Source organism: Lepisosteus oculatus, chromosome 15, assembly GCF_040954835.1.
Source record: "Lepisosteus oculatus isolate fLepOcu1 chromosome 15, fLepOcu1.hap2, whole genome shotgun sequence".
In the NCBI taxonomy this organism is placed as follows: Eukaryota; Metazoa; Chordata; class Actinopteri; order Semionotiformes; family Lepisosteidae; genus Lepisosteus; species Lepisosteus oculatus.
In genome coordinates, this window is record NC_090710.1 from 7217280 (window position 1) to 7243026 (window position 25747).

At 36.2% G+C, this 25747-nt stretch overlaps 1 protein-coding gene across 1 annotated transcript in view; it reads left to right on the plus strand.

Annotated features, from left to right (window-relative positions):
• Positions 1 to 25747, plus strand: part of abcc4 (ATP binding cassette subfamily C member 4 (PEL blood group)) — an 85019-nt gene that overhangs the window by 39238 nt on the left and 20034 nt on the right. Inside the window, exons 20-26 of the mRNA XM_006639003.3 lie at positions 6731 to 6810; positions 16712 to 16862; positions 18556 to 18675; positions 19151 to 19261; positions 20621 to 20721; positions 22139 to 22330; positions 24985 to 25140. Of these exons, the coding sequence (XP_006639066.2) occupies positions 6731 to 6810; positions 16712 to 16862; positions 18556 to 18675; positions 19151 to 19261; positions 20621 to 20721; positions 22139 to 22330; positions 24985 to 25140 (911 nt within the window). The remainder of the gene's footprint in view (positions 1 to 6730; positions 6811 to 16711; positions 16863 to 18555; positions 18676 to 19150; positions 19262 to 20620; positions 20722 to 22138; positions 22331 to 24984; positions 25141 to 25747) is intronic.

The window sequence follows — 25747 nt, forward strand, 5'->3', positions numbered from 1 at the left end:
TGGCTATGTTTGATATTTAGAGTAGGTGGAGTGATTAAGGTTTGTTTTGCTTCTATGTTTAGAGCAAACATCGTTTTTAATTCCTTTTTATTCTAGAAGATTAAATATGTGTACCTCATCACTTATCTGGGTGTGACACATAAAAAGAGGTTTATAGGCGGAGCTCTTACACTTTTAATAAAGCATTATTTAGTTTTATAGGGTTGTAAAAAAGTTTAACAGTTAGTGCTATCTGATTGCTGTTCTGTTGCTATCAGTTACCATTGTACAGTAAGGGCAATTAGATGAGGAACTCCCCTTGTCAGATATATTACAGAAGCTTTATGCTTAGATTTCTTAAAACTTTTAATAAAGAATAGGTTCTTGAAACTGGAAGTTTGGTTGTCTCAGTATGCTTTTTATTATCTGAAAGGGACTCCTAATATAACTAAGGTCTAAGGTGGAGGTGGTTTGTAGTCCATTTTAAAGCTGTGGCTGACTCTTGTATAAAGTTGTCTATAAACCATTCTTGCTTACCTTTGGTAAAGCAAATGTTACTCTCCCATTTCATGTATTGGTTCAATAAATTTGAGTCATTATTTTATAAAAGGTAGGATACCTAATTCTCTAACCATAAACTCCAACTGATCTGAGACTAGTTTTTATATTGATAAGGCTCAAATATGGTACTAAACTTGAATTTCCACATTTTCTGTTCCTTGGTGCTGATGTCAATATTTATACTTTTTAAATTTGACCACCTGAATCTTTAGATTAATTTAAGATAGTTCCTGGTGATATAGTTAAACCTTACTTCAAAGGTTAGAAATTTAAAATGTTTTTTTTGGCAAGTGAATTAAAATGCATTAGCTTTTGGTGACATCAGAGCACAACTGGGACAATATATGGAGCCAATAAATCAATTCAATCAAGAATAAATTGATTTTTTAATCAAGGAAAGAGCAACTGAGATTCAGAGAATGAATGTAAGCACCTGTGCTTACCTGCTATTACAGTACTTCCTTAAGATAGTACAAGACTAAAAGACAAACACCCCCCTGTGCACATTTCCTTACCGTGATTTTCTTTTCTGGCAGTAGCCAAAAACAGATTGAAACTTTTAAATTGAACTGCAACTTAAAAACAATTAAAAAATTGCTAGCAAATGTTTAAAACCTTTTCCTCAAGGATCCAAACTTGAATGTTCTATTATGACAATTTGTTGAGCAGTTTGTGGAAATGCTATTAGTAAGACACTGTGACAAGTGCTGGTACACAATTCGCTACAAGCTTTGTTCGTAGAAGTCAACACTGCCAGTGTGCTGCCTTAACTTTTCTGCATTTAAGTGGTCCATCCTTTGGCCCTCTTTTCTAGTGATTCTAGTTCTTAACTAATGGTCCCCTCTCTGGGAAAACTGCATGGTCCTCTTACCTCTGCTGGTCTTTCCTTAGCTTTACTCATGCTCATCATTCAACTCTTCATTCTGTTTTCATTAACCATCAGGCATTGGAGAATTCAACTCGATAAACTGTTACTCAGTTCTCAATCTTCACTAATCACGAGTGAAGTTCCTGATGAAGAACTGATAAGCACAATGAGTCCACACCATCATTGAGAACGTTGGCAAGACAATTGACCCAGGAACTGCTTAAAAAGGGAAATTACTGAAGATTTTATAACAACTTGTGTATTAAAATATGCAAATGATCTTTCTGTTTAAGGGTTGTTGATTTTTTTTTCCAAACTTCCCATTACAACTACAGTAACAACTGCAGTTGTAATGTAGGACAATGATCATCTTTGAATTTGGTTCATTATAAAAATGTCTGTATTATTTATACATACCATCCACATGGAGAATGTTAAGATTAAGAGTTTATCATAATTAAAAAGTAGGCATTATAAATAAAATTACAATTCATTTAGTTCTACCTACAAGGCAGCAATGTCTCTTTGGTATAAAAACTGTCCTTGTTCCAGCCCTGAATTTATTAGCATTGTGTTTGCCACAAACCCAAAATAACCACATTTCAGAGCTAAAGCTAAAGGCCTTTAATGACACTTGGAATTTTCCTTTCTCATCCATTGATTAAATTACCTGGATAATCTTCTGAGTTTTTAAGTGGGCAAGATGGGCTCCCATTGATATTCTCCCTATTTTTTATACCATTTCTTTTATAATTATTGTTTAAAATGTTTTGAAATATTAACAAAATATTTTTAGTTCCACATGTCTTTGTTGAATATCTGGTTATAAAATTATCGAAAGATGTAAGTTAAAATAAAATTCATATATGAAAAATGGAGTATAGAAGACATGACTCCCCACTGCTCTGTGGTTAGACAGTTTAATTGCATAAAAGAAAAAAAAAAGATTGAAGGGACCTCAACCAGGCACCATAAATAATCGATTTATAATGTATTAGTATTGACAGCAAGGTGCACTCTGTGGGGAATTAGAGCAATGTCTGTTGGGATCCAGGAAACACAGGTGAGTGCCTCTGACTCCTACTGTCCACGTCCTCCCTCAATCGGCCTTTGTGATTAAACCAGAATAAAAAATTCTGGGAGCTATTTTGCAGGGTGCTGGCAAATCAGCATCCCGATTGCGAGTGGTTCAAGCTATTGGAATTGGCAACATGCAGTGCGTCTCTGCGAGCCTCAAAGTGTATCAAGATCTTTGCTGCGAACTGCATTTTGGACAGAATTTGTTAAAGAAAGATCCCACTGTTAATTTTATAAACCTTATATCATGTAACGTAGGTGTTTAATTTGATGACCCAAGGAGCAACCAAAGCCAGGCGGATCTGGTATTTCTTTTTACAAAAAAATGGTGCAAATCACACTTGGACACAGAGTCCGTGAAAAATTCTTAAATACTAAAGCAGAAGAGCTTCTGAAATGTCTATATAGCATCCATATCAAACATAATACATTTGTTGCTGATCAGCACTGATGGAAACCATATTCGTAAGATTTTTCCCTTGCGGGCATTTTCATACTGTAAGACCCTTTGTGTAACTGCATATCTGTAATGTATATCACAGGCATATTTTGTCAGACAGGTGAACAAAGCATTTATGTTTCTTGGCACAGATTTTATGAATGTGTATCCTAAGAGAAAACGGAATAAGAGCTATGAATGTTATACAATGTAACTTGGAGGCAGGGAGACCATGAAAAACATAATTTGAGTAGATTGGAAGAACTTTGTGTTTAAATACCTGAGAGCAAAGTGCTATACTGGGTGAAAATGATGTATTCTTGACAACCTTAAAAATACTTATAGAAAAGGAAGATTGTAACTCCACAATACATTTGAACCATGGTTAACAGAATCATTTCTTGGCAGTTCAAAACCCAAACCTTAAAAATAAAATACAATTTAAATTCAAGTGAAGTGCATCTTGCTGTGAAGTGACAGAATTTAATATTTTCAGTGTTTAATGGAATATATAGAAGAAGTAGTGATGAAGAGGGTTTTACATTTAATCAGCAAAGCTATCTAAACAGTTGAGATTAATTGATAACATTCCCGATACTTTTTTTTGAAACATACAGAATTCAGTAGTACAGTACTATTATAATGGTACTATACTTATCTGTGAAATCCTGCTGTTACTCGAGTTAGTCTTAATGTCTGATCATACTGGTTTCCTGGACACCTGTTTTTTTTAACAATACAACTTGCAGTACCTTCATATCTGTCCCAGTGGAGGCAGTCTTCTAACGCTCTTGTGGTTATATGGAAATGATCTGATGGCGTGATGTGAGTTGAAAGACTCTCTCAATTGTTTGACATACTGATCTTGGTGGTTTTGGGGGACATTTTGAAGAGTCAGTAAGTAGATGCCATCAGGAAACACTAAGCTGCTTATACAGTTTAAAGACCGTAATTACAGGGGCCTCCACTGAGTGATCTTCAAGGTGGCAACAGCGCCAACTCAGGAATATAACTTTGAGGCCGCTGCCTTGACAACACATTGTAACAGTCAACAGTTTTTTTTATGTCTGTTGCTTTGTCAGTTGACTTTTATCATTGAACTTCTTGACATGCTTACTGCCATATCTAAATTTCCAGAACATCAGATTTGCCACGTAATGCAAGCATCTGCTCATAGACTTTTTAAGGCAGCACGTTTCTTAAGAAAAAAGTCAGTACCTGTCCCTTCTTATCAGTATATTATCTAAGTATTTATAATATATGTGTGTGTGATACCTTTTTGGCTGTATGATAAGGAAACAAGCTGTAAACCTCATGACTCTACCGTATAATCTTAGCATCGTAAAAGTAATAAAAAAGACATTAAGGTTATGTCAAAATAATGGCAGCACACCTTAAATTTATATAGTGTAATTTTGATAGCAAGAGTGTTCTAAAGTAATACTGATAACCTGCCCTTTTCGTCTCCAACAATTCATGTAACTTCTCCGTCTTGGCATGTTATGTGTCTTGGCAATCGTTTTAGTGTCTTCACTAGAAAACAAAAGATGTAAGTAGTACAGTGGCTGGAGTAGGAAACATTCATTGCTGAATGAAAACAACAAACACATTTCCTTTTCTGATCTTTGAGAAACATGAAATTACAGTATGTTTGTGTTGTTGTTCTCAAATTGTTTGTACTTCTGTAGTAGCACGATTTTAAATATCACATTCCCATCCATGAAACTGAAATCCCAACTTGAAAGTAAAGCAATTTCTTTCTCGGATTGAAGAGGCAAAACTAGTGTATCATTTTAATTGAATAATAAAAGCATCTTCAAATCACATAGCTAAATTTATTTTTAAATAGGTTTATAATAAACGGATCACTGATATCTATAGATATTTCTATTGAAAAAAATAATTCTTTGCTTGCGAACCTGCATACGTGTTTTTTTTAAATAGTTCCCAATTCACTTTTGAGTAATTTGTTGTCAGGATGAAGTTTTAGATTAGCAGACAGGAGCAGTTTCATCAGGCATCAGAAGAGCTAATTCTCACCACTATGAAAGCATAGCTTTACCCAAACCTGACCGCTGAACAGTGGTGTGGTGGATCTCCCCAGGGTGTCACTGCTGAGTCATACCAAATTACGCTCCAATGCACTGTGGCTTTGTGATGTGGGTTGAGGAGAGTTTGTGACTACAGTGATTCTACTAAACCAGTTTCACATGTATCCTTTCCACCATCCCCAGAGGTGACTGGCGAGCAAGTTAGCTTCACGTAGCAACTTGTTTCCATGGTTCATATGCTCATTAGTAAACCACATTCTATATTGTGAGTTTTTTCTGGGAAACCTTAACATTTACTTGCCCTCAAAAGATGGAGAAAACCATAAATACACTCAGTCTACAACTGAAGCAGTCTTACAGGCTGAAAGATATCAGAACCTGTCTTGCGTGCGTGCATACTTTGCTCACTGTGGCTTTGGGTACTGTGATTAGGACCCAAGTGGTAAACATTTCAGTGCAGGTGTGGTATAATCTTATGTGCTTTTGGATCTGGATTAAAACAAAGTTTCTAAAGGACACACAATAAAGTGCCGATGGAACACCTGCAAAACCAAAAGTGGATAATGAACACCTGAGCACATTCTAGCTAACCCAATTAAACTCATTGACATAGCCAGTTATAAAAGAATGGTAGGTATTGAGGTTTTGGTCCCTTATTGTCTTCACACAAAAGGTTTTCAGATGTATTCAGTTCACAGTAGGGCAGGCTATGTATAATAAAAGGAGTTTAATGAATCATTGTTTAATTTAGATATGGCTCACTGTTTGACCATTCGATAGGCCTGAATGTATACATACAATTCCTGTGACAACCACTTAGGCAAGTGTGATTAATTCCCATTGAATTGATTAATTATTTTGAGAATAAAAACCCTGCAAATGATAAATTTAGTGATTAAGTTGAATTTGTGGAGTTGCAACTGTGGACAGTGTAATTATATCATACTGTAAATACAAAGGCAGGAGAAGTAAAAAAAAAAACATACACACACGACCTTTAGATAGCTATGCAGCTCTGCTGAACTGTAGTTCCCCGCATTGTACAGTACCTAAGGCAGGGGGCTCATTACTCCAGATCTGGAGGGCCAGAGGGTTTCTGGACTTCATTTCAACTTAGCCTTTAATTAACTAATTGAACTCATTATTTGTGCATTGAACAAGTTGAAGCCTTTCTTTGTTCTTAAGAAGCTAGAGATGTGCAGAGACCTATTAAACCTACTGGACAGGACGTTCCTACTTGAGGAATTTGAGCACTCCTGTCTTAAGGTCTTATACTTCAATTGTGAATTGCCTGGGTTTCACTGGAGTCCCTAGTAGCAGTCAACCTGTGAAATGTCATGGGCAGATACCTCCATTAGCATTTTCTACCCATATCTTTTAGAATCCAGTAAAACTTCTTGATAAAATATCATTCTCTAATAGAAGGATGCAATGTCTAAGCTATCATTGAAAAATGCAGTGTAAAACATGTAAATGATCTTTTTTTATGTTGTTATTCTACCATTTGTACGAGCCTTAATATTTTACAATTCTGCACAAATTGCATGAACACCATTTCACTTTTTGCCAGTACATGTTGTGTTCTTATTATACGTGATATTTTTATTAATTTTGAGAACAGCTTGAATAGATGGAAGAAAGATTAATCACAACCCATTACAGCAGTACACTGCTTTAAAAATCTGTGGTGTTCCAAGGTTACAAAAGCACCTGCAGCTTCATTTCATGTATTGGTTTTTGTGTTCTGTCTCTTAGGACGAATCCTAAATAGGTTCTCCAAGGACATTGGTCATTTGGACGGCCAGCTGCCCTTCACGTTTGTGGACTTCGTACAGGTAAGGCAGCACCTCTGCAGCCTCAATGCTATCTATACGTTGTGAGGCCATTTCATGGATGGCTGGGTCTGCTTTGTGGACATGGCCCTGCAATCTCAAAACAATTACTTCAGGATTACCAGCTCGCCTGACAGAGCAGCAGCACTGGTTTAATAAAAGTGTCAGCACATCAAGAGAGGGTGTGGCTGCAATTTAATAATACACCAAAGCAAAAGTTAGCAGTGCTCTCATTAACTTACATCGGAGAGTCCTAGAGTCCTGCTTCCCTCTGTCCTTTCAGCAGATCCTTGCTCCTTGTCCTGCTGCCCTAGGGCACTCTGGCACACGTCCAGGTAATGTTACAGAAAGCCACCACATTACAGAAACAATCATCTCTCATGAAAGACCATGAAGATGAGCCAGCTCATGCACCTATTACCACAAAGGAGGGAATGTTTGCAGCACAATCAGAAGTATAGAAGCAGGCGTGGTTCCTTGGTTTGGGTAAAAGAAAAGAACAAAGCCTGGATGAAAATTAATACTTTCTTAACAATAAACGAGTGATGTTTGTGGCAGATACAAATCTCACAGGGAACAAAAGCCTTCTTAAATGATAGAAGCACAAAAGATCATATTCACAGAGGCTTTTTGTGCAGTATAGCCTCTCGATTTTAATCATACACTACATAATGGGTAGAAAAAATAGTCTTACGGAAGGCCACTTTTAAAAAGTTTCAAGTTGAAATCTTAATGGCAATTCTGTCATAGAAGAAACGTGTTTGTATAGTGGTATCAGTTTTCTGATTTAGTAGTAAAATTAACAGATATAGCTAATATGAATGAATCAGTCTAATGGAATATCTAGTTTTCTTCCCATAATATGGAGATATTACATTTTTTAGGCATTTCAATCATGTGTTTTATATTCAGTGACCTGGACAGTTTTCCTTAATGTGTATTAGAAAAACATTTACAGTCAATGCCAAATACTTTTTTTACTTCTTAATTTTTAATAGTATTCTGTGGTGTTGCAGCCATAAATGAGAGGGGATCACTAGCAGTTGTGGTTAGGACAATTGGATCTTCTAGACTGGTATGTCCTCTGGTATTTGTCCATTAGAGAATATTCTTACATGAGACTGAAAAGATCAGAAGTTCAAGTCCTAGATGTTAGTTATGTTTACAACAGATACAATTTCAGAGATCCGATATCCAATAGCAAATAGATACTCTTTCAATGAAAAGCAGATTTAGAATAAAAGATTGAAAATGGTAATATAATGTTAATTAATTACATTAATCTTCCATGATTAAAAGTGAGAAATCCACATTTTCTAAATTTAAAATTGCCAATTTTATCTTTCGTTAGACTCGTCAGCTGTGTGTTTCTGTACCACCTCTCATCTACAAACTACACAAACGCACACAGAGAATGAGGACGTGTACTCTTCTGACGCACCCACCTTTGGGCCCCTTGTCTCACATGTCAAGCCCTGCTCGGAATTTCTGTGCTGGTTGGCACAGATGTTGCATGAGAACTGTGTGCCAGGCTGACTATTTCCATACTTCTCTTGGCTTGATTGCGTCCACTTGGGGGGAATCCCAGTTGGCTAGTGCCATGACCCAGGCTCGAACCCGTGATCGGAGAGCTCAACCTATGCTTGGGAAGCCTCTTGGGAGGTCCTACATTTTCACTGAAACATAATTAAAAGTCCCAAAGATAGGGGTAAGGTTAGGATAAGTTAGCACACTTAACTGTGCTAATAACTTTTATTATATAATTGTTCTTGGGGAGAGAATGAACAACAACATTTAGGTGTTATCATAAAGTTTTGCTGCTGTAAATTTTTTGGAATTCAGGAATTAAGCATCAGTATCCTAAGTATCGCAACTATGTTCTAAAGAGGGTTTGATCAGTTGAAAAAGACGGTCAGTGGAAAATGAGAAATAATTGTTTTAAGAGAGCACAAAAATCATAACCATTCACTGATGAAAGCTATGATTTACTTATGGTACAGTGCCACGCATTTGCTAATTTTCGCTTGCTTGTCAAAAACAAAGCAATTTGTGCTCTGAATAAAGCTAATTACTTCAACATGTACGATATTTATGACTGCTCATTGTTTATATACAATGTAGTCTTTCCCTCTAAAAGAAAATGCAGTTTTATTATGCAAAGGACAAAGGTTGCATCATTTCAACAAAGTGCTTTTGTTTCTTACCCATTATATTTTTGTTTGCAGGTGCCTTTTGTAGAACAGTCTTTAATTCTTTCAGGAAGGACTATTTTTCCCTCTTTTTATAAAGTATTAGCTAGACAGAAAAGCCACTGATCCTTACCATTGTTGTTCATTCTCTGAGGGACATTTCCCAACAGTCATTGTTTAAATGGTTGTCAAGGGGAGTAAAGTGAAGCTTAATAAACAATGTGGTAACTGGTTTATCTCACTCTGTGGGGAAAAGACTTTTCTTTGGGGGATTTGCATTTAAGTAGTGGTCTTTTTTGTTGGGGTTAGCACTTTGCCATTCTGAAGAGCACCAAATATTCTTAATAAGGTGCTTCTCTCAAGTGGGAGAATGTAGTTTCTCCCAAGCAATATTTTTGTTCATTCTAGTTTAGTGGGCATTTACCAGCAATTTAAGACATAGAAAGTTTTTTTTTTCTTGTATTCATTCAAAGTAAGAAATGTCAATTATAACTACCTAGGAAAACTGGAATGAATAGTTGGCTTTTGTGTGTAGTTGACCTTTAAATCCTAGGTTGCCTTTTCTTTTAAAAATGGAGCATTTTAGGATGTGAAGACAACAGACGTAGCGTAGAAGATTTTGATGGACATGAGAGGCTGAATTATAAAAGCTCTTGTTCAAACCACTCTGAAGGCTACTTTGGTTTCTTTGCATATATATATATAAAATGGTTTTCTTTATAAGAAAGTGAGAAATGAAAATGATAGTGAAATCTGAAATTCTAAATGTTGCTTTTTGGGCACAAATGTGGTTATGTGGTCATATTCATGTAGAGCTAATTCTTTCATTGAATTGAAGCACAAAAAATGATGCTGCAAGCTCAGTGTATACTGGTCAGTTACTAAGGCAGTAGTATTATGGAACTGAAAGTGACTGTAAGTCTGAATAATAGAACATTGTTTTAGTTTACAGGGTAAGCGGAAAAAAGGCAACAGGCACAGAGTTCTAAAGTTTTGTATTTAAAAATATGATATTATATGTGCATATACATACATAAAAAGTTGCATTTTTGCTCAGTCTGATGCACAAAAGTTCATGGTTCCCCTAAAGACATGCCAAGTGAGGCTCTTCAGTAGTCAGGAGTGGTTTCATGTGAATGAGGAGAAAAGGGGAAGTGGGCTGACTAAGATGCTAGTAACAGCACTAGCAGTCATGTGCCTACAAGCCCCGTGTGAAAACCTTCAAAGCCTGTGTGGTCTCATGGCATTGTGGTCCAGTAAATATTTCACATAGCTCATCATGGCTCTCATATTCACAGGATCACCTCGTGAATGACTGACCCAACATCAGTTTCTTTTTTCTTTAGAAAAAAAATGAGATCCGATTGACTTGCATGGCAAATTATCACTGCTGTACGGCAGCAACAAGTTGTTCCATGGAGGTTATTTAAACTATTTTGGTATATGTAAGTGACTAGTTAGGAATGGTTTGCACCAAATGCGTGATACTAATTCTATCATGTATCAGATCTGAATGATTTCTTCAGAGCTTGCCCTTCTTATTCTAGTGTGTCCTAAGCCTTAAGCAGAAGTCTTTTTGTGTGTGTACTCATGTGAGTGTGAGGGTAATTGTGAGCTTGGAAGTGAAAGCATGTGAATGTTCTTGCAGCTGGTCTATGGAGAGGGAGTAGTGATTTATAGAGGAGAGAGTGAATTTCAAAGCCTTTCTTTTTTTAAGGAAAAAAATCAACAGCTTGACTGAGCTCAAATAACTGACTTTTCTTACCTTTTCTTTGGACACAAAGGCTTAATCCTTAGACTACTTGAGCCACCAATGTAGACAGTGACTGAGACCACCACGGAATGTGTCAGTCCCTCCTCACCACACACAAAACACATTGACTGCAGCTTTATGAAGTGAAAATGCCAAAGAAAGGGAAAATGTGAAGGAGGTGTCCACAGTCATTTCTCTGAAAGAATAGCTGCTGCATCTGGTTATTTGGAACAAAAAGGCCTTAAGACAAGGATAATAACATGGGTCACTCGCATTCTTGCATTCTAAAAAGTGGAACTGCCTTTCCTCATTTCAGTACCACTGACCCTTACATTTTATTGTACTGCTCTGTCAGGGAAAGTGTGTTGAAAAAATTCCAGCGATTATGTTCTACAGAATCTTTGTTTTTGTTTTTTTTTGTTATTGCAGCGTCTGTACTTCATTCAGAAACCCTGCACACAGTTGCTAGTTTAAGAAAAGAAAAAGATTTCTGTTGATACTCGAACATCTAATTGTCCAAGACATATTTATGCATAATTGTGGAACAACAGTTGTTATCAGCGTAGAGCACAAATATTCCAATTTTCTTCAATTTTCTAATTTTATATGGACATCAAAGTTCAGATAGTATCACTTGCAAAATGAAGCAATTAAGGTAGTCAAGATATGAATGGTGTATGGGCAGTGGTTAAACCACTGAATCGCATGTTTGCAGTAGTTTTCTGTTCTTAGCAGAAAGCAATTAGAGGTCATGCTTTATTTCAACTGTTTATATACAAAGGCTTTTTTCACTTGATTTTCAGCGTGCTTTAGATTTGGAAGTTTTTTCTGCTTTATTTTTTATGAGATTGGGAGTGTGGGTTTTTGTTGGGGCTGGGTAACTTGTTTATTTGTAATCAGGCTCATCTGTATGTATAGTGGGTGGGACAAAGTTCTGTGATTCGGACATGATAACTGGCAGACCAGGCAAATTGATCAGATCAAACAAGAGCATGGCGACAGAAGCCCTCTAGAGACTTGGCTCAAATATAATTAATCCTGCTTGGTTTATTTGCCTCAGATGACCTGTGTTGTCAGAAATCATGCAAACTTCATGTTTTGACTTTGAAAAGATTTGAACAAATTAAGAAGAGAGTTTAAAATCTAAATACAAATGTTAGGTTCTTTGGGTATTAAAATACAGTTAGAAGATCAGAGTGGAAATCTAGAAGCAAGTTAAAGCAAGTTATTTTTCCTACAATATTTATTGAATGTGAAAACAATTACAAATGATAGGAGGCCATTCTGCCCATCAAAGTACATTTGGTGGTCAGTAGTTTGATCCAAAGATCTTATACAGGCTTTTCTTGAAAGAAGCCAAAGTATTGGTCACATGGTAGCTTGTCTCATACTCTCACAACCTTTTAGTTAAAGAAGTGTCTCCTATTCTTGATTTTAAATACTCTTCTACACAGTTTCCACTCGTGCCCTGTGGTCTGCAAATTTCTGATACAGTGACCATAATCTGTAATCAACAACATGAACTAATGCACATTAGGTTGGACATTGGAAAACACTGTGTGCAGAGAGGCTGGGAGAGTAAAACATACTGTTTGTTTATTTGTCTTCCCTCTAACTCCTGTGTTAATATTGTTAACATCTCTCAGCAGGCTGAGTGTTCTATAATGTTCTACAGGAATTGTGATGGCAGCTCATAGGTTTAAAACATTTACGTTAATTAGAATGAAGCTGTGATCAGAGAAACCAGAATATTTACTATACAAGCACTCCCAGCATCAGAAGCAAATGGTTGATGTGCCAGGTAAATATAAAAAATAGCTTTCATAAATATATCCATTCCCTTGAAACAGTGGTTATTTTAAAAACAAGAAACAAAGTGCTATAAGTTTCATGTTATGTTTATGTTAATGTTAGGTTTTAAATAGAAACCTTACTACTAATAGCAAGTACAGCAACGTGCATTCTTAACCTTGAGCTTTTTAAGGCTCCTGTTCCCTATGAGCTCTCTGAATGCTTCTTTCCAAGTTCACTCTGCCACTGTTCCACTGGTCAGTTGTGTGTAATCTGAACTTGCCTAGCACGTACAGTACGTGATTCCACATTCTCTACGTGGCTGTCGTTCTGCTTATTTAAGGATAAGTGTCGTTCATTTCAGTCCAGCTGTAAAATAAAACCTTGAAAGTGAACAGATGTTTTCTCTGTAGTATAAAACCCAGTAACACAGAGCTGCTGAGTTATAGCTTGGGCATGAATTTAACATTAAGAGCAGGAGATGAATGGAGTAAATCTGATCCTTTGTCTCTGGGGTGAATCAATGACTCAAATGTGAGTATTGCTTCATCAGGATATAAGTATATAACATGCTTTCTCCAAATACATTGCAGATATATGAGTAGGCATGCTGGTCTAGATGCTATGACCATCTAATTTTTCTAACTGTTTTGCAATACAATACAATACAAATACATTTAATACAACCAATATATTTAATTCATTTAGCAATCAATTTAATTAAATATATTGGTTACAAATACAAAATAGATGGTCTTGTTAGCCTTTAGAAATAATGTTAAGAATTCCTGTTCCCTTTTGATTTCTTTATTAAGTTATGAGTGGTAAAAGCTCAGATCGGAACATCATTTAGTCTGGTGACGCTGACATAAATAATGTTTGCTAACATAAACAGTGGCAAATAGTAGCTTGTTTGCCAAGCTTTTGTTGAAATAGCAAGGCCATTATGTGAAAAATGTTGTATTTCTTGGTGCTTTTAGTTAATTATTTATGCTTTTTAAATTAGACTTGCTAATGAACTGAATAAATTTGGATATTATTAGTCAGTTGAGATGCATTTCTTTTATTCATTCAAAATATACAGTGATTTAATATTTTAGGGGAATGATTTGGCTTCAAGAAAAAAAAACTTTTGTAGAGAAAGTTTCAGAGGAACCCCTACAGCTTTTTGAATCTCGTTCTTTATAGTACAGGTTTCTGTAAAATTAATTATAACGGTTAATCTTCAGCTGTTATAACATTGCAGTGTTATTGTACTGTATATAAAAGTACAATGATACAGTGGTGAATCTTTTTTGTATCTTTTGGAAAACATTTGCCTGTTTTGCCCATTCAGCCCTCATCATTTAGTCTAGGAACCTGCCTGCATTCTACAGACAAATATAATTTTGTGTGCTTTGGACGTCCTGTACGTTTGGATCCATTGTGCTGTGTAATTTCTACTTGATGGTTGATGGTGTGTGCTATACAGCAGCAGTTGTGTAGCTGGTAATACCCCCTTATCTAAACTATAAATGAAATTGAGTTGGTTTTCATTAGAAATGATATTGCAAGTGATCATGCTTAAACATGTGGTTAAGAGCTTGATAACATCAGCAATTAGGGTGCTAAATTAAATTTTATTTCTGAATCCTGTACAGAAACCAGCAAACATACATGGCTGATACATCTGATTCTTTGTTGCCTTACAAGGGGGTTGGATGACAGTGTCGGACTGTCTTTGATCTTAAGGTGCTGGGCTTCTGTTTCTTGTGGAATTAGAACATAAGAGAGGCTACAGATGAAAGGATGCTACTCCCTCCTCCACATCTTGCTCAAACTGTTCCACTGTTAGCTTATTGATCCAAAGATCTTGTCCATCCGTTTGAGGGATCCTTAATAAATTGGCTTTAACTGCAAGGCTGGGTCATTGGTTCCAGACCTTCATTTGTGTAGTGCTTCCTGATTTCAGTCATTAGTACTCTTAATTTCCTGTGTTAATTAAACTGGTGGACTTTACCATCATCTTTTAAGAATTTCAATGCTACAGTACTATCACTATTTCTCTAATGTATTTTATTTACTTTACATACATTCATCTATTTCTTGTCTATCTATACATATATCTATTTAGATATTTTTATATCTAGTTTTGGATAAATGCTTTATCCCGTACAGGATCACAGTGGAGACGAAGCCTATCCCAGCAAGCTTTGGGTGCAAAGTGGGATACACCCTGGCCTGGACACCAGTTAACTGCGGGGCAGACACAGACACAAACGCACACACTCAACCAGGGCCAATTTTTCCCAGCAGCCAATAAACCTACCAGTATGCCTTTGGACTGTTGGAGGAAACTGGAGCGCCTAGTGGAAACCCAGGCAAACACAGGGAGAACATACAAACTCCATGCAGATAGCAGCCCATGAATTGAGTCCAGTACCTCAGCACTGTGAGACAGCAGTGCTAATCACTGCATTGCTATGTTGCGCATTTTTTTTATTTACAGTACCTTATATGTACTGGTAAGTGAATTCTAAACTCATAGTCTCTACTCATAATTTTTTGCCACGATCAATAAGTACAAATCAGTTCTACCCTCTTGTCTCCATTAATCAAATTGAAAGTGTTTGACTTTATTTTGAAGAAGCAAAAATATTGGGAAAGCTGGTTAACTGGTGTCTCTTGTTGTTCAGGTGTTTGTTGTTGGATAATTAGGCACTCATAACCAAACTATAAACCTGTTTTGTGTAGTCAAAGGCCAGAATGCAAACAAAAGATAATTGCTTAAAACAAATGTAAGACAGAACCATAATGTAGAATTTGGGTATTCTAAATTGGAAATTTGGAATATAATAAAAAAAAGAAATCACACGTATAATCACCAGCCAACCAAACTCAAGCTGGCCTAGAAAAACATCTGCAGGTGATGACAGAAATGCCATCAGGGCTGTTAAACCAAACCTAAAACAGCAAAGCGCAGTGTTGAAACTTTGATACAATTTGTGTTAAAAAATAACATGCAAGCAATAGAGAATTGGGTCCACAATGTGTATTGTTTACATTTTTAGTTGAATGTGGTTATAATATTACAGTTATAAGTGATTCCATGGGCAGTTTCCAACATCTGGTCATAAAATCTTCATAAAACTCTGGGATATCTTGTTTGTTGCAAAACTCATGTCTATTTATCAAATAGAAACATCAGTGACTGAAGAGTCACTGTGTTATGTGGAAATGCAGTTGACTACCCTGATTTCCTCGGAGAGTTAATTTATCCATTAGTGTTTATATTTAAGATATGAATTTGTCAACTGATGTGGGAGATACAGGGATTTCTTTATAGATATGAACTGTCAGTGGTCAGTGAAAATTAATATCTTACTTTTAAACTATAGATGACATCTTGTGCTATGCAGTAGTAGGGGAAAGCCTCGAGTTTTGTATCCGTAAGTTGGGAGCAATTAGGCAGTGTGATGTACTTGTTTACAAAAAGTACATGTCAATGTGTTGTGTGGTAGAAGTGCCTGTGGTTTTCTAATGCAGTTAGAAATCGCAGTCTGTCATACCATGACAAGTAGTGATTGCTCCTCAGAATGGTGATGACCAATTGCCAAGGGCCTCAAACTAGTTGAATGTGGCTCTGAGGAAAGCTGCCAGCAGAAAGCCTGAAGGTAAGGGCTTACAGTGGTTTCAGACAATCAAATCAAGAAAGGAGATAGAACACATACAGTAGCTACTGCAGGATATCCTATCATCTTTTCAAAAGTAACCCAATAGTATACTCATGTTTCTTGTTTTGATATTGACATAAGCTTTTGAGCAGAGATACTGAACCCACCTGCTTGATTTATGTACATTGCTTTGAAGATTTCACTGTCCAAGTTTTCTTTTAAAAAAGTTACAGTTTACTCGAAGAAAAGGTTTTGATCCGTTTTGTGAATTACGTTTATATTTCTACTGTTGTGTTACTTGTGGTACCTCTTTTTGAGTAACATTTATATGGTTGTGCGTTTTTTGTTTGTAGTTAGTTAATTGGAAGTTGGCAATGATCAGGAACATTTTGTCACGTTTTAAAATTGTCCTTTTTTAAATTAAAAACTTGTTCCTGAAGTGCCTTGAAGATCAGATTAATCTATTTTATATGATTTTTTTTAATTGACAGAACTTGCTTTTTTCCCCACCTAAACAGGTGTTCCTGCAGATACTTGGTGTTGTTTCTGTGGCAGTCGCTGTGATTCCATGGGTTATAATTCCCATTATTCCCCTCTTCATTGTCTTCATATTTCTGAGGCGATATTTCCTGCAGACCTCTCGAGACATAAAGCGCTTGGAATCAACCAGTAGGTTTCAATTCTTATTAATATATATACTGTGTTTTGTTGTGGAATGTGTTGATCATTAACCCAAAGAGATATATGTTTAACCGAATGCTGGCAATGCAAATTTTTAGACCTTTTGCAAGTTCCCAATGAATAAACAGTTGGGAAAACAAAGCAGTAAATGCCAGCAGGCAAAAAAGGGACCACGTTGATCCACCTCGGGGCCAAGGCCACTAGCCCCAGTGGATGAAGGGAGTCATGGGTGGACATGCCACTCAAGCAAAACAATGGTGTTAAGTTTCTGTTCTGTTAGAAACCCAGCCTTTTCTTATTCATTTAATTTCATTGTACATAATCAGAATAGTAAAGGAATGTGAAAGAGAAAAGGATTTTTTTTCTCCCTGTAGTGCTGTTGCTTGGTAAAAATGCTACAGTGTTGATTAATGATATACATCTGTCAATTAGAAGTGAAGCTTTAGTATTGCAATCATCAAACCCAATCTATGAAAGCATGAAACAATTTAGTTATTTTATACCAAGGAAAATATTTTAGCAAATGACAGGCTAAAAGAAGATAAACTATAGATTTTAATTTGGGTATGGTCATCAGAGTCAATTAAAAAATTACTGACCTTGAAATTCACTCAGTTTCTACACTGGGTTTAGGTTAGAAAATGGAAAAAATATATTTTTGGGTGATTCTCTTCCACTTCATGATGAGGTCAGCCAACTATAAATGTATTACCAACTCTTTCCTCTTTTTGGCTGTAATTTATTTTAATTTTGGATAGATTGGTGGTCTGACAGTTAGCAATGCTGACTCGCAGGCCTTAGCTTCTGGGTTTTATTATGTCATGGGATGTATCCTGTATAGAGTTTCAATGTTCTTCCAGAATGGGTTTTCCCACTTGGTCCAATTACCTCCTAATTGCTAAAGACATGCTGTCTAGGTTAACTGGTGTCTCTAAATTGTCCCTGTGAATGAGTGGTGTCCCATTCCAAACTTCCTATATTTCTAGGATAGGGTCACAGCAACCCAGGGCCTTACTAGGAATATGTGGCTTTCTTATAATGGATAGATGGTTCTTAAATTCTTGCTTCAAAATATAGTAATTATATTTCCAGAAATGGAGCAACATTTTTTTTTACATTCCTTGCATATCAGGCCCTGCATTATCGAGAAGAAAAAATCCTTCTTTTTTTTAAAGATTTTGACCTTGTGAGGCACTTAAGAATTCCCGTTCTGTGTTATATTGTTTGTAAAAGGTGTTACTAGAGTCATGAAGGAAATTCTGGCCTTTACAGACATATAAACTTTGCATTATGCAGGTGAAGATACAGTACATTGTGTGACAGTAAATTGTTTATTCAGTGTTGCATATGTTATTTGCACTCTCTTAAAGACTTAAGATTCTCTTTATCTAAAAAGCTAGAAGCAAACTGTTCCTTCCATCAAATTAATTGTACAAACAGCTGTTTCAATATACTTTTTTGCTTCAGGAAAAAAATGTTGAAACATTTATTTGCACAAGGTGTTCTTAATTTCTGTCCAAGTTTGAGGTTCTTTTAGATAATTTTACAATAATGGGAATTTTCGTCTTAAGGACAGGCATTAATGTGGTGTTTATTTATTACAGAAAAATGCAAATTCCTGTAAGTATGAGCACAAGGAGGTGAAGGATGTTTTGAAACATCTTTTCTTTTTCTGCTTTAGCACGAAGTCCTGTCTTTTCCCATCTGTCCTCCTCTCTCCAAGGACTGTGGACCATTCGTGCATTTAAGGCAGAAGAAAGATTTCAGAAAATATTTGATGAGCATCAAGATCTCCATTCAGGTTGGTAGGACTTATCTTTACACTATGACAAAAAAAAACATATCTAACATTGATATAAAATAATAATATATATGAACATTAGTTTTTTATCTCATGTTTAAGAATCTGAGAACATTAAAACAATTGAAAATTGGGTAGGTTTTAATGTTTTAGAGTTTAAGAATTAGTGAGTCTTTGCATTTTAAGCCGGATGCATAACACAAATGATTAGATCAGACACATTGACAAATTAAGATTTAGTTAAACGAAAAACATTACAAAAACCCGTGGCACAGTAAAGGTATACATTTGTGTATTTTATCCAAATATTGGTTGTATTATTTTATAAACATATAGCAAGACCACTGTTTAACAATTGAAGGAAAAGAAACTAAGGTGTCTCGTTTTTTTAAACATCAGAACAGAATTAGGTATGAATGGATTAAAAAAATACATCCTGTTTAAGCAACTAGCTAAATATTCTTGGTTGTTTCAGAGGCCTGGTTTTTATTCCTGACCACGTCCCGATGGTTCGCTGTCCGGTTAGATGGAATTTGTGCAGTTTTTGTCACGATCGTTGCCTTTGGGTCTCTCTTTCTCAGGAATGGTAAGTAGTATGAAGCTTCATCAATGGATGATGAGGAGGTTTGCTTTACAGTGCATCAGATATAGCCAGCTCCATCACTCAAGTGCTACGGGAGCCTCTTGTTTTATTACTTCTCTGAAATAAGGCCTCGAATTACCATCCCTGAAGTAGACACTTCCAAGGCATTGTCCAGGTTGTGCAGTGGTTTCACAAGAGCCTCATGTTTATTTCACTGTTCATAGATGTACTGGTACTAAAGCTCTTGAGAAAATAATCGCTGTAATACCATACCAAGGACCACAGCAATTTATCTTTATGACTGAGCCTGGGTATATAGTAAATGATGATTTATAGAGACCTATAAACTCATAGAGATTACTGTCCCTGCTCTGACTGAGTGTCCAGGTCTTAAAATGTTACCTATAATAGAGACTATGTTTATCCTTCTTGACTAAGCCATGAAAGGACAGTCATTATTTCAACAGAGCTCATTCTGTGGAAGGTAGCTGAGCTTTGTAAAAACTATAGAAAAGGGTTTTGCTAGTATCTTCATTCCCTAATTTTAGAGACATATTTGTGATTTTAGCTGAAATTCTGATTTGTTCTTGATATTTTGAACCTCAAAGTCATGGAAATTGTTGTCAGGTCTGCCTTTTGTTCCTTGTCAATTGGGTGAATTTGGACATAAATATATGAATCACTCCATTAGTCAGAAATGTTAAGTGCTTGTCAGAGTTCTGGAGCCAAGGTTTAGGAATTTCACTTTTTCTCAGGCACTGATGCAAATAAAGCTCCTTAAAATGACCATACTTTATAGTTTCATACTTTGCTGAAAGGAAGCAGGAATAGCAGAAATGCATAGAATTGCAATTCACTTGTTGGTGGTAATTAGCCTACCCTCATGATTTGCTCCTAAATAAAATGACTTCTACAGTTTGTTTATGCAGAGGGAAAGTGTCATCCTCTAAAGAACGCTGCAATAGGTTCCCACAGTCATTAGGGGCCAAAGCAGGATGTATACTATACATTCTCAATCAACAGTAGGCGCTCAATCAGTGACCCCGTCACAGTGCATTAAACTAAATCTTTTCTGAAAAGCTATTTATTAGCCATTTTGAGCAGCCTGCCACTCTTATAAAGATATTGCTTTTGTTGTTTATTAATATACAGTATTTCTTTCAATGCATCCAATTCAATAGGAGAACTTAATGTATTAGAAGGGGCGTGTATAAAGTACATTTCTAGATTGTTTTTGTAGACAATATGGCAAGCTCACTCAAATTCAGAGTCAGATTTGGATAGTTGCACAGTACTCCTTAGGGACAGGGGGCAGTTTATATACATTATGTTGGCTTGTTCTTGTTTTTCTCTACCCTCTAGACTTGGAGGCTGGGGATGTTGGTTTGGCGCTGTCGTACGCTGTCACTCTGATGGGAATGTTTCAGTGGGGAGTGCGGCAGAGTGCTGAAGTTGAGAATCTGGTAAACCATAGCAGCTAATACATTTAAAACTAGGAATTCTGGCCACTTACAATAATGCACCAACACCAGTTTCGTCAACGTAATCAGCATCGCAAGGAAATGCACAAGTAGAATCTCAGTCAGCATGCACTCCAATATTCCTTCTGTCATGACACTGCAACAAAATTGATTGGTAGATGGGAATTAAAAGATAGCCTTTATGTCCTTTGTTCAAAAACATTCCTTTTGGTTTTAAACAAGGTCTAATGTTTGATATTTCTTTACATGTATATAGAACCATAAATGCCATGCGTTTTCTTCTTTTCACATGGTTACTGTTATCAATCCATCCATCTATTTTCTAATTGATTTATCCAGTACAAGGTTGTCGGGGAGACTGAGTCTATCCTGGCAAGCAATAGTCTCTGAACAGGACGCCAATCCATTGTAGAGCACACACAGACAAACGCGCACACACTCATATCTACAGCCAATTTTCCCAGAAGTTAATTAACCTACCCCTATGTGTTTGGACTGTGGAACACAGAGTAAAGCCACACAAACACAGAAAGGACTTACAAACTCCACACAATAGCAACCCAGATCCAGAATTGAACCTAGGGCCCTGGTGCTGTGTTGCAGCAATGTATTTTTTCAATAGCAAATGGACGTATTACTAGCTTGAATGTATTACTTTGGCATATTATGTGTTTCTCTGATCCATTTCAACAAAAAACAGTGAAAAAATAGATAAAATAAATCATAATATGAATCAATATTTAAATCACCAAGCAATGAGAAATTCTATGGAGGTGGGCGCGAACGTGTATCTTAAGAACCTTTTTTAAGAAAACACAAAACTTGGGCCAGTAGCATGAGTGCTATTAAAGCAATAGCTTTTTTTAACTTGTACCACAGAAACTAGCAGAACACTATACCCTTGCCACTGATATTGTAATACCAATATTTATATCAGTTTCCAAAGCATGAGAATATAGAAGCTGAGCACAGATACACTCCTTTGATGCGTATGCAGTTTGGGCAAAGACTGCCGCCAGTGCTTGAGAGATATGCCATGCAACCGTTTAAGTCTACCGCTGTGACTAGTTCTATTATACTGTACCTGGAGTTGCATTTTAGCCCACATGCACCCATGTTATGGAAAAAGTGTTCCCTGATGAATCATGTTATAGCTAATTTACGTTATAGAAACTTGTGTGGGAGAAGCAATGACTTCCAGTATTTGGGTGGATCAACATCAAATACTGAACATCAGAACTGTATGAACCTAAAGTAAATCTGCTAAAAAAATCAAAGCTTCCTTTTCCTGGAAGCCATATCTTAATAGTATGCTGTGTGAGACTTGGGTGTCTTGAGTTTGTGGCGTTCTGTGCTTCAAAGGCAGCAGTCAGAATAATGGCTCTCTGACCATTCTCAGATGACATCAGTGGAGCGAGTTCTGGAGTACACCGAGCTGGAGAGTGAAGCTCCGTGGATCACACAAAAACGGCCGCCCCCCGACTGGCCAAGGCAAGGAAAGATCTCCTTTGAGGGAGTCAGCTTTTCCTACAGCAGTGATGGGCCTGTTGTTCTGAAAAATATGAAGGCAGTTTTCGAATCAAATGAAAAGGTGAGCTTCAGATTTCTAACAATCCTATTTGAATAATCCACTGTTTAATCAGGTTATAGATCTGGCAAATAGTGAAAAACTATTTTTGACTTAGTTAATCTGTACTGTGTAATTTGTGGTTTGTTCTTTAATTTGGGTATATGCTGAATTAGCTGAAACATTTAGCAAAATTATGCTGAAGGTATCAACACATTTGAGCAAAAATTCCTACAGTTTGACTTTTCATATTTTATTTGGCCATTTTACGTTTATATTCTCACTGTGAAACTGCTTTATAAACACTCTTTTAGCCTGTTACATGACTGATAGAACATCATTGGCTGAATATATTCACTTGACCATTTTCTGACAGAGTATTTTCAAAATAACAGAATAATTTCAAAATAATTAAAGAAAAATGTTCTTTAATTCATTTAAGGTTCATATAATAGCTTCTTTCTTTCTTATTAATATCAATAGAATCCAATTGTTTATCCTGTCAGTTTGCAATTTTTCCACAGAATAAGTATTAGTGTTAGTAATTAAGCACATCCATTTGGTCCATATTTGAATATATTCTATCCAAAAGCCATGTTCACTGTTATAAATCCAAGATGCAATTCCTCTTCTATGCAGTGTATTTAAGTTGAACGTGAAAATTATGGATTTCACAATTCAAGTAAAGGTAAATGAAAAGACTGTTGAATCTTTCTGTAGCCTATAGGAATACACTTCATTTATAGCAGTAAATCAGAAGGTATTGTGTGTTCTGACAGGTCTTTCCACACACTTTAAGTGGAACAAACATCTGCCACTCAGTGGCTTTTACATCTAAGTGAAATGCACATACCTGTGGACTAATAGAAACACTCAGACAATGACACAAACCAGTTAAGCCTGCCAAAGGGTGAAAGAGAGATTAAAGGGGTTATGCTAAGTGTTGCCATCACAATACCAGTCTAATGAATCTATTTTTACAGCTTCTGATCTGTCCTTAGTTGTATTTATTACCTTTTTTCTCAAGAGACTTCATTTAAATACAAGTTCATCTTTTAAAAATGTATGGTATATTACAAATTGATATGCAATTAAATTTGGTCACACCTAACATGTTAATATTACAAATGTGGCTTCATTTTCATGGCTGCAAAGAAGTGTTTTGTTCCAATAAGAAGTGCCTCATGGAGAATGTTAAATGTTTAATAAGTAAGTATTCATAAAATAGCAGAATTTTAAGATGATTTAAAAACATACCGTAAGTAATATCTGTCAAAGATTCAATTTCAGTTTTTGTGATGTCAGAAAACTGTCTATATCTATGTTCTTGATTCTACATATCAACTTGTGGTGATATGTGCTTTATCAGTAGCAAATCCAACAAAATACACTGCTCAGCTTAGTTAGAAGTGACATATAACACATCGGTTTTGCAGTGACAACTGACTGTCCTTTAGCCAGAATAGCCTGGTACAGTGTGTACTAGTCATTCTTCCTTACTCCATCCATTTTCTGGGACACCAGACCATGACAGGGCACACACACAAACACAGTCACATAGATATACAAACACAGCCACACTAGGGACATTTTTTCCAGAAGACAAATAACTTACTGGTATGTCTTTGGACTGTGGTAGAAAACTGGAGCACCCAGAGAATACCCAGGCAAATGAACTATGCATGTAGCACTCCCGGTCTATGCTACTGTGCCACCTTGTTCTTTATATGTAGCACAATTTGTACAGCACATGTCATTGGTGTTCCTAATTTTAAGTTTAAGAATTTCATCTGTGATCCATGAATCCAATCCATACATCATAGGGTATAGTGTATTTGGAAAATAGAGGTCTGTCTTAAATCTAATGGTGGACTCATCTGTTGAAATGGGGCATTTCACCCACACAGAAATTTAATTATTCATCTGGTCAGTTGTCATATCATTGTAAGTAGAAATAATGAGATGGAAGTGCTAGAGATATAATCTATGACTTTTGAAAAGATCAGAATGGTTTATCCTGCCTTTGACAAAAAAGGAATGTGGAAATGTGAGAAGGATTCTTCAGAGTTTTTAATGCTCTGGGTGTTCTGTGTGCTGTGTGATGAACTGGTGTCCTGTCCCAGTTTCTGTTGGGTTAGGACCCAGCTCGCTGTGATTCTGTATTGGTCTAGGCAGTTATTAAAAATGAATTAATGGTTAGATAATTGCTCAGATGATAGAATCTTATTACAAAATATCCTGTTTGTGTCAAACATTTCCTTATTAAAAAAAGGTGAAATTTGCATTGTTGTTTTGATGCTCCTTAAAAAATGTAGAGCCTACATTTTTATTGGTCTGGTCACACATTCTCAATGTGCTTTTGTATTCTGTGTCTTGCATTAAGCTTGAACATTTTCTTTAGATCTTCAGTGCTTTTTATACACTGTCAAATTAAGACTTTAGAGAACGGTATGTCCTTTTCTCTCTAAAGATCTTCCTAAAAACATTGAGAAAAATTAGTGAAGGTAACATTAAAGATATTTAGATCTGTTTAAATCGTTGATATTTTGCTGGACATAGAAATCAGGGTCAGATAGTTAATGTACGAGTCTGATGATAACCACCTCTTGAGTGCTGTTAACAGGAAGTGAATGGTCTGTGTGCCTGTGAAGTCATGCTACTTTGTCTTGTCCTTGAAGGTTGGGATCGTTGGAAGGACTGGTGCCGGAAAAAGCTCTCTCATCTCTGCTCTGTTCCGACTGGCTGAACCTGAAGGGAATATTCTCATCGACAACATTTTGTCATCTGAAATTGGTCTTCATGATCTACGTCAGAAGATGTCTATAATTCCTCAGGTATTTATTTTTTTGCTCTCTCATTAACCTCTTCTGCCGAAACGTACATCAAGTTTTTCGGTGTAAAATATTCTGAATTAGTTAGGTCCCGGCTAAATTAGTTTTCAGTAACTGGTAAGCAGTGAAAATGGAATGAGAACTGAATACTGTTGTGATACTAAAGAGGGAATAAGAAAGCAGTAGCCAAACTCAACAGGTGAGTTGCACATTGTTGTACGTTGTTGCAGAAGGGAGCTTGCCCCAGTTCAACCGCTTATAGAGATGTGTTTCAGCATTGCTGGTGAATAAACCATGGACTAGCATCCCATCTATGGGGAATCTTGCATTCTCAGTTTGCTTTATACTAGAATATGCTCCATTCCAATGAGCTAGTATAGGACATTGTAGGAAATCTCTATGTGTTGCAATATATATTACAACTTATAAATTTAGAGCTATCATTAATCGGTTAATAATAAGTCCATTTGTAACAAATAGCAACACACCATGCAATAAATGAACAGGAGTCTGTATAACAATCTACATCTGAAAGAGGAAAGAAAGGGCAGTTAAATGATTTTAGGCACATTTAAGAATTTTAATAAAGCATGTAAACAACTGGAGGTAA